The sequence below is a fragment of the Hydractinia symbiolongicarpus genome, chromosome 11 (assembly GCF_029227915.1).
Source record: "Hydractinia symbiolongicarpus strain clone_291-10 chromosome 11, HSymV2.1, whole genome shotgun sequence".
NCBI classification, from domain to species: domain Eukaryota; kingdom Metazoa; phylum Cnidaria; class Hydrozoa; order Anthoathecata; family Hydractiniidae; genus Hydractinia; species Hydractinia symbiolongicarpus.
The window spans coordinates 25,914,849-25,925,517 of NC_079885.1; the positions used below are offsets into that span (position 1 = coordinate 25,914,849).

The 10,669-nt window shown below is 34.9% G+C and overlaps 1 protein-coding gene across 1 annotated transcript; it reads right to left on the minus strand.

The window, feature by feature from the left end:
* Window positions 1-6,648: 6,648 nt before the first annotated feature.
* Window positions 6,649-8,982, minus strand: LOC130613617 (peroxidasin homolog pxn-1-like). The gene has a single exon (XM_057434935.1). It carries the CDS (start codon window positions 7,714-7,716, stop codon window positions 6,649-6,651), a length of 1,068 nt encoding a protein of 355 aa, XP_057290918.1. The 5' UTR covers window positions 7,717-8,982.
* Window positions 8,983-10,669: the final 1,687 nt, after the last annotated feature.

Below are 10,669 nucleotides of genomic sequence, written 5' to 3' on the forward strand. Positions count from 1 at the left end.
ATTTTTTATCCGATTCATTTAAAAACCGGAAGATATGTCAAATAACTTTTATTTAGCTTTCAGAAACTTCAAACAGAATGTAAAAATTCCCTCTAGAACAAAAGTAATTATATTTTAAGCAGATAGTGGCATTTTTAACAATTTTCAAGCTTTTGATGACGTCACAGAAAATGTGCTGACGCAAGCAAATTTTTTTTGCCGCTATTTTGTTCCTTTTATGACGTACTATAAGTGTGCCAAGTTTGATTCAATTTGAACAACCCTATGAAAAGTTATTGAGGGGGGGCGGAATCCGCCCCCCCCCCCCCCCCCCCCCGGTCATAGTATGTTCGAAAAACCCCTGACCGAATAGGGCTAAAGGGTGGCCGCTAAACTTTTGCAAGGTTAATTTAGCAAGCTTCGTGGACTTAGAGAAAGTCAGCCGAAATAGTAGACACACTATCCAAATGAGTTCGCTTCAACCAAGATTGAATATTAATTATACCTTTCGTTACACTTCTTTGAAATTCGTAACAGTCCAAACTAGCGTTTTCCATTTCATGTCCTTCATCAATATTCGATAAAATTTTCTCATCCAGATCCTTAAGAATGTTCATCTTTTCGTTAAGAATTTTATCATTTGTCAAAAGTTCTTGTTCTAAGTTATGAAATGTTTCTGTCGTTAAGTTTTGCTGCAAAATAGCATGTGTTTCAGAAAGACATTTTTTAGCGACTCCTCTGTGCATAACACGTGATCTTTTCCATATTTTAACTTGTTTTTCCATCCTTGTGAAGGTTATCAAAAAAATTTCTCCGGTAAAAAGTGTCCAAGTAAGAAAAGTAAAACCACGAATAACTAAACACGTGTTTGTAAAATATAAATCAATAACAATAAACTTTGGTAAAATCTCCAATCAACAAGAATAATCTTCTGTTAAATTTTAATCACTAAGATTTCCTATATAATTATGAACTAGATTTTCTAAAAATTTCCCGGGTCGCGGCACCATTTGTTGGATCCCGGGAAAAGAATAACGATCAGACTGAATATTAAGTTTTCTTTCTCCAACATAAAGTTTCAACTATGACCTAGTTCACTACCCACAAATATATCCAAAGTGAGGGAGGCTCTCCACCAGAGAGATCTAACAGCATTGTCACATTCTATGTCTGCATACTTAAAAATGACTCTATCGTTCTTATACTTTAAACACTGATCTGCATGTGCTTCAATTACTGAGAATGGAAATCTTTTGTTGCATATGGGGCACCAACCATATTTCACACTGCCAGTACCACTACCACTGGCTTGATCTTCATGTATAGGATCAGCACTGTATTCATTTAAGAATATATCGGGGTTACAATTTTTATTGTCCTCGTTTTCGCTTAAAGTATCATCCGAAGCAACATCAATTGGACTTTTTAAGGCATCAAGAAGTTTTCGAGTTGTTGCAGATTGTACATCGTATTCTTTGCATAAATAAAGGTCTACTTTTGAAAATGGCTTAGCTAGCTCCTTTTTGTTTTGTCAACAGTAAAAGCTGTTTTTGTCCCAGGTATCATTTCGACCACCTTCTGGTCGGGGTATAGCAAGACATATCCTTCTAGACCACAGAAAAATTGGTCAGGGTCTGCATGCTTTTTGTTTTCAGCCTTCAAAACAGTAGCTGCTGAAGCATCCCTAGCAATACGCACAGGTAACTTAGATCCTCTAACACAATGGAGCAGTCCTTGTTCATTCTCTCTCATAATTCCAACGTTAATAACAACACTTTCCGTAGATGTTTTACTGTGTAAAGATATAAACTTTGCTTTCTTACTTTCAAAAACCACATTACTACTATTACTTCCCCGATCATCGTCACCAGCACTTTCTCCTCCATTGACTGTATTTTTCTTTTTCTTTAAGAATCGTGATGTTCTTACATTTGACTTAATTCGTTGATAGTCTATCAATGACAATGCCTCACTGTGAACAGGATTTTCTGCTTTCTTTTTTATTTCCTTTCCACAATACGAGCAGAAATAATCGCTTCAAAATTCGATTTTCTTCCCACATGACGAACAGAAACGGTCTGCCATGTTTATTTACAAATCATTTCGCGCACATGTGACTTTTTGCAGGGTCTTAGATTCAGGGGCAGGGTCCTGGGTTAACTGATTTTTTAAAATATATTTGTGGATTTGAAACAATTTTGCGTATTTGAAAAACATTTGTGGATTTGGAATATTTATGCGGATTCGAAATATATTTGTGGGTTGACCCTTTTCGGCTTCCGTAGGTCCCTATGTGCGCAAGCGAAGTATTTACATCATACTCTAGACAAATTTCCAAAGTTCCAAACACACCAACAGTTTCCAAATCTGACAAAATCATTCTAAAAGTGTTTATTTTTGTCCTAGACACATTCAAAGACACATTCTTCTCATCATTCGTTTTTTTTCTCAACCAACATTAATGTAATCACCCAGAGGAAATTATGTCTCTTGCCTGTGTTTTAGAAGCTGAGTGCTGCAATTTGGCAATCATATTTTGCAATCAAACCCTTTTGAAAACTATGCTGAATCATGTATATTATTAAATTCATCACTATAGAATACCACTTGGATAGGATTCTGTGTTGGGTGAATAAAATGACTGACAATTGGTATATCGTAAATAAAATGGTAATTTTAACACAAATTATTTCAAAAATAATGGATTTTTTATTTGGCTTGTTCTGAAACACACATGGGCGGTGGACAAGAAACTGTGATGTAATTTCTCTTGGTCTATTATTCCTGAGAATATTCTAAAATAAGAGGGTGTCTATAAGCCGCAAACGCCCGCATATATAAGGCGACTTTTCGAATTAAATTAGCAGTTGTCTTCCGAAACCGCCCGTACTTTCCCGAAATGGCCTTGAGCATTCCAAAAATTCAATCCCTTGTAACATACCTTACGGACGATAGCTGGAAAAAAGCGCTTTAAGAGAAAGGAGTTAATAAAGTTTATATATAAGTTATTTATCAAGTAAATTTTATTTTAATTTTTATGGTTTTTAGAATCATTAGTGTCTGTTTTTCTTTTTCTTTTTTCGGGTATATGCGGGTTTTTTCGGGCGAATCCTGAATTTTTTTCAAATCGCCGAACTTGCCCCAAAACGCCCGCACTTTTTACGGCGTATGCAGCTTATCAGCACCATCGTTCTAAAATTACAAGCAGTTTCAAAAATGCCCACGCCTTTTAGAGGACGTGTGCGACTTGGGCATTTCCTGGAGTTCTGTTTAAATGACAGTTTAAATGTCGTTTTAAACCTTGTTCTCAAGGAGGGTGTACGGACAACTAATTCCTATTGACAATTATATTGCTGTTGGTTTAATAGCAAAAGTGGATTTTTTTTTAATTACTGTATCGGGTTACTTAATAAATAAAAAATTGTGATGAAAAATGGTTGGTAGGCTCACTCTAACACCCGAGCTGTTTGCTTTGTCTACAGGTTTTCCTATATCTGGCTATCAGTCAGATAGTAATACAGCTTCTCCATATGTATTCTACAAATTACTTAAAATTATTAGCTACCTTTTGTGTGATTAAGCCTTACCTTGATTTGGATGAAACCAACTAAAATTAATGATATTGTATTCTTACATCTTCTTAGAAACAATAAAATAAAACACAGCTCGGCGCGTTATAATTGTACAAATTAATTCAATATTTTTTAGAAAAGGGTAGCTTACACAGGAGCTTTCCAATCCAACTAAAAATTCCAGAAAAAGCAGCGCCACAAAAAAGCCTAAAATACACAAGAATAGTCGATTAGAAACAGGACTAACAATAAATTATTTCAAAAGAAGAAAACAGTTTCCATACTATTATTAGTTTCTATACTATTGTTTTTCATTAAAATAAACTATAATAGTATTAGATGCAAAATTGCAAAATAATTAATTAATTATTTATTTATTTATACAATAATTAGTACAGCTAGCTGTTTTGTCACCTCATCATCAATCTATAATACAAAATATAAGGCATATTTTAGGTCTGTAAAATATACGTCTCTAATATGCCGACTACCGTTTGTGCACAGCATATCCTTCTCTGCGTGTCCATGTTCGGCGGACGTATAATCCGGACCAAAAGACGGGGGGTCAAAATCCGGGGGTAGGGGGGGGAGGAGCCGTAATTATTGAATTTTTTTACTAGACTATGACTTTAACCCCTCGGTCCAAACTTATTGTTTTATTAGGAAAATAATATCCTAGCTTTATGTGCAAAAATATCAGTCCTTTTTCTTTACGCTGATTTCATATAATTTTTTTTCCGTCGAAATTTTAAGAATCCTAATAATTATCTTGGTATACCTCGCGTGTCCCAAACATGCTCCACAATTTCGCTTTGCAATAATACGTGCCTAAATGCCAAATGCTATGCTCGCTACACTCGATTCGCTTAGCTCCGCAAAATTTAAAACACTGTGTCGCGTTGTACTTGCTGTATCAAACTTAGTTATTTGAACTACTTGCCAAAAATCAAGTTAGAATTAGAATCGCCACAGTTAAATAACGTATTGCGTGCCATAGCAGTGCTGCCTTTTGCAATTACTTTACTATAACACTTCTACCGATACTGTGTGGAATCGAACCTGCAGACATAAGAAGAGACAGAAACATTCTTGAACTCCACAAACGTACCCTTTCTGACGGTCATATGATTGCCGACATAAGAACACAACCATTGTTGGACAACAGGTTAAAGAGTAGAATACCGCTATCAACCCGAATGCACTCACTAGCCCTTGAAAACGATTCGAGTTCTCCAAAATCATGGGCTGCAGCAACTTGGAAAACACGGTGGCGAGAATCGAACTTTCGACTCAAACAATTCATACCAGATCCGTCGGATAAGCCTAATGGTCACGACCTCGAGCGCCGACATTGGGTGTTACTAAATCGTATCCGCTCAGGCTACGGAAGATATGCTAACTTCATGCATAGAGTTGGATTAGTTGATAGCCCAAATTGCGTCTGTGGTGAAATTCAAACCCCACAACATGTACTGACATGCCAAAGAATTGATATCCGAGGCAATATCGGAACTGTTGATGATGTTTTCGTTCGTGGCTACGTGATAATACTATTTTAGATATATGATAGGATTTTATCATATGTTTTAGAATGTATATCTAGATTATCAGTGTCATACTCTACTGTTCATACGCATATATATACTACAACACTAACTGATTACCCCGGACTGTATATGAATAAGAATAAGAATAAATATAAATAAGACATACCATCTCGCGCATAATTTATCACAAATTAAAAAAATATGTTATGAATTTAAAGACATGATTGCATATATAATATATGCAATACATTTTTCGCTGTTAAACTTGATAAACCATGATTGAAATTGAACAATCATCTGCAGACTATATAAAATAACAATGATTTATGCTTCATTTATATGACAAACAAGTTATCGTAAGTGTTCTCAAATAATTTTTTTTTTCGTGATTTAGTTTGCGTATATTTCACTTGCATGAAGGCTTGTGAAATATGTAAACAAGATAAAACACTCAAAAAATTATTTTCGATATTTTTCCTTCCCGGTATTGTGCGAAAACTACTACATACAGTGACAAGGAGAACAAAAAGCTCTTAAATAAACATCACTTTTCATGTCAAGAAGCGTATATATATTCCACATAAGCATACTAAAGGAAAATAAAAATCTAATATCGATAGTTTCTAATGAGCATTGTAAAAGAATTGTCCTATATCTACTTCCAACAGGTAAGTTCGAATATCAAACTTTTGTTTTTTTACTCTGTCTTGCGCGTATTTAAGAGGGCAGTCAAAATTATAACTGCAACTAAACTATAACTGTACGTGGAAATGATGTATCCGAAAATGCCACTATCAGCGAATCAAAATTCCTAATAAGAATCTAGTCCTTTAAGCAACACACAGAGTTAAAAGATTTTTTAAAACCATAATTGTCAACGGACTATTGGTCCAGTTAACAACTACACCATTACAGTTGAATTTCAGGTGAGAGGTAGCCCACACATCCACTCATTATTATGGGTTATTAATGTACTAATTTTACGTAAAGATAAGAGAGAAAAATATATTGAGTTTGTGGGTAGGATAGTAAAATGTCAGTTTTCTTTTAAAAATGCAACCCAGTGTAGACACACAAAGTAGTTTTGACATATGAAACGCATTCTCATTCAAACTCTGGTCGTAAATATAAAAACAAGAATTGTAAATACCTTTTGGGGAATTTCTTTACTGATCATACTGCTTCGTTCCTCTTTAAAATGAATAAATTTTATTTAATGACATACTATATGAATGAACTTGAAGGGGAGGCAACATGATTTTAGTTTTCTAATCTCTTAGTCCAATTTTTTTTACTTTTAATGGTCTTTTAATAAACGTATTTGTGTCACTGTATTGTTGTTAATTGTGTCCCCCCACTTCCCGCCCCAGACTCATGGATAGCCTTATGGCACCCTAATTAAAAGGAAAAACAATATCAAAATCTGCTAAAGGTAGATATCTTTACCTGAATATCATGTATAAAGAAGGTACATTTTTGCGTAGAAGTAATGGAAAAAAACTACGGTAAAACTACATATAAATTAATAAATAGATAATTATCTAGTGTTGTTAGTATCTAGAATATAACCAAGGAGAAACATCCATATCTGGTATACTACCACATGTTTTTCGCACCGTGGAAGAAGTAACAGCTTGTAACGCCCATGGCTGAATGGATACAATCCCATTCAGTGTGTTGCATAAAACCTTTGACAGTGTCATCTTCCTGATTTCTCTCAATTGAGCAGAGGTGAAAACACCTGGATTTTCATACCAAAATCGATCACCATCTCTAAATCGCTCAAATTGGATTTTCTGGATACATTGAAATGTGGGACCAAGCATTTTTCCATTTGTTGGATTCTCCGCAATACCAGCAGCAAAGATGTCGATGTCATTAGGATTGCTGTATACTTTCTGGAAATTCAATACCACGTTTGACGGCATGGTACCTAATAACTGGGAAAATGAACGGATGGCTGGTAAGTTACACCTTCTTCTCCAAGCTCCATATGTCTGTAATCCATGATCCCGTCCTCTCTGTATGTTCAAAGCTGTCAGATCTTCTCGTCTATTTTCTCCCAAAGGAACAAATAGTCTTCTTACGATGCCAAAGGCGAAACTTGTATCTACTGGTTGTGACTGATTAGCCAGTAAGCCAAACGTTGTTGATTCAATGCCACGTTGACGAATAGGAACAGTATTTTCAAATGATGCTTGAAGAGAAATGTCGTCAAAAGCCTTGTCAAAGTTATTGTTAAGTTGAGCCCAGGCATTTGGTACCAAACTGTGACCAAATCTGAAAGCTGCCGTTGAGAATACATTAAGAATACTAGGATCAGTGTATGAGTTGTATCCGCGGTAAATGCTCAAGTCGACAAGACTTGGTAAGAATTCATTGTAAACGATATGTTGACAAATTGCGATGTTAATTTTCCTCGCTGTTTCAAAAAGAAACGTTTCACTCCATGATCTTGTCAGCTTTTTGAGCTGCTTAACAATGTAGTTGTGATTGCGGACAAAGATTGTGTGAAGAGAGTGGAGAACAATATTTTCGTCACCTCTATCGTCACCCACCAAAGAACAACCTCCTGGGTTACCACATTCTGGATCTGTTGCTGGCAATCGTATTGGCATCAAATTTGTTGAGGTTACTCTGAGTAATCCAGATCCTTCAGAAATAAGAACAAAATAACAAATTACTTACTAAGACATATTTGTATGCTTATTCACGATTTATTTAACATATCTGAACAAAGAAAATGTACGTGAAAGGTTACAAAGTACTAACCATCTAATCTTCTTAATTGTTTGTGAACTTTCAAATCGTTGCTATAAACTTGAGATAGGTCAATATGAGAAGATATTATGTTTATCTGTTCCCGTGTACTTCTTGGTCTAAATGGAGATTGACACACAGGGAAGGATCTTGCAAGTGAAGAACACGCAGCTCCATTTCGTTTAAATTGAAGTGGAAAGCATGGATAAGTGAAAGCATTTATAGAACCACATCTAAATTAAGCAATTTAAGAGAATGTAATAAGTCACCTCAGAACTTTCATAGTTAACCTTTATTACTTAGAAGCATGTTGCCAAAACCTACCCTGCTGATACATCACAAGTTGGATGTGTTGTGTATCCAATATCATGATCAAGAAACTGTCCAAACGCCATAAACATTGCAGAAAGTCCTCTTGCACTTTGCCTGTTTCGCATTTGAACAGAAAAGACGGCTTCGGAGACTTCGTGAGGTGTAGGAACGGAAGGGAACGTACCAGGGAATCCTCGTGGTGTGTCCAAATTTGCAGAGTCGACGTAATCAGCAGCTAAACGTGAGTGAATTTGAATTGTGTAGAAGTATCTTAATTTAATACTGATGGAAAGTAGCTTGTCACATTCTTCTTAAATTAAAATATATGCAAGGAACATTACCTTTGAAGCTCCTAAGAAAAGCACTATTGTTTTTATTGGTACGTGTAAAAAAATTATTTTCTCAAATTTCGCAATTTTTTATCAATTTCGGAAAAGTTAGTTCCCGCAAAATTCGGGTTCTTTTTTGTAAGAAAAATGATTTATAATATCCTCTCTAATATACCTATCACTCTATATTACTCTAACTTTATTCATTTGATATATTTCGGATAAAGATGCTTGAAACATTGGACCTGCCAACTTTGCGCAAAATTAATTCTTTTAAAAGTTAAGTTTTTTTAGTTCGTGTGACAATTAATTGACATAAATTTTATTTGTTTAGCACTTACGCAGCAGTCGAGCTAGTGGTGTGTTTGCAGCTCCTTGGGTTGTCTTATAAAGATTGTTGCAAGTTCCATCAACTGTTCGAAATCCTGAATTGTATTTACTGTAATAGTTACAATATCGATTCGGAGTAGAAGGTATGCAATTTGAAAGTGTATTTCCCGGACGTAAATACGTACCTAAAAAAAGAATTTTTTAGTAAATAAAATATTTTTGTTATCAAATATGTATTACTACGTATTCATACATTTTTACAGAACCAAGTTCAGTTTTACAATACTTACCAAAGTGCGCCTTAACACTCACCAATAGCAGCGCTAATACAACTAAATAAGTTAGCGAAAGTAACGTTGCCATTTTGGTCTTGCAAAGACTTCTTTAAGAATGTTTCGCTAGCTCGTCCTTAACAAGTTACTCTCTTAAAGTGAGTACAAAATGTTATCTCTATTTATACTATAGCTGGACTGATATTTTCTATAAATATCATATTCATTAACCTGTATTTGCCAAATGACTTGTCAATTTTGCAGGATGTTAGCGCCTTTACAATTTCCTTCAAGATTTGGTTTGTTGTTGTAATAGGTCACGGGAACAAAACGCTACGTGACTTTTAGGAGAAAATGCTCAATCTGTATTTTTAATTTTTGCAGGAAAGGTTTTCTTAAATCGTACGTACTCGTAATTAGAAAAATAAATGAATTTTAGGGGATGTTGTTAATTACGTTTGGTTAAAGAACATTTTTGTGTGCTTTAATAAGTTTTAAATTCCATTAGAAGTTGGAAACTGGTATGTTAAACAAAGCTTTATTTTTGTTATAACATATTATAACTAATGACCGCATCATCGTTAGATTTAGAAAGACCACTTGATACGTGAAACGTAATGTAAAAGTATTTCAGAACTCCAACTGGAGTAAGTCCCCGCCTAGGTTTAATTTGTCTCTTTTCCTGCTACAGGCGTCTTTTGCGTCAATTTTCATTAATAACTCTATAAAGACATTTCTGACTAGGTAATCTAAGAAGGTGTAACTCGGATGTTAGCTTTGACGATAATAAATTGTGGTGGCAATAGTAAGTTTGGCTAACAGAAGTCAATTAGTGTCATGTCAATGGAGGATTACCGTTAGTTATTTATCCCCACTTTTAAGAAATGAGGTAATCGTTTTCTTGTATCCCACCAAGCAGCTCAGACAATTAAACTATGCAACGATTATGACTTTATTATGTCTTTCTTCGTTAAATTTTATTAAAGTTTCTCGTTAAAGTTTCTTTTTAATAGATACTCGTCATAATTGCATTCCGGGAGGTATCTTCCTTCATTCTCGTTTTTTAGGCGCTGCGTGTGATAATTTTATGACCCTCATAGGAATCTAGATTCTATGAAATTTGGTACAGTAACCAACCACAATAACATGATAAATTTAACATCAGAAAGCCAATGCTGACGTCATTATTTTTTTAGAGTGTAAAATATCAAGGCTGAGTATCTTTACTAGCTTATTAGTTTCTATTTCTAGTATATAATAAAACAAGTACCCTGGTTTCTACTCATTTGGACAATTGCTTTAAATTGCCGACATCGAAAGGGGTAAATGGTGTCATGATAACGGTAGATAAAAACTCTATAGTAATAGCCGTATTCTGTGAATTCAAAATGGCTGTGTTTAACTTTATTCCGGGTCACCCGCAGAGTAAATAACTAGCTTCTTCCGCCAACTAACGACTAGTACTTAATTATGATGTCTTAACTAAAACTGGATTTTGTGCGATCCTGTCCAAGTCAGGAATTTACAACAATCCGTTTAACCTTGTCTTGAAGCATCTTCATAAATAA

Coding starts and splice junctions, on each gene's coding strand:
- LOC130613617 (XM_057434935.1), bottom strand. CDS start 7,716: ATGCCAATACGATTGCCAGCAACAGATCCAGAATGTGGTAACCCAGGA.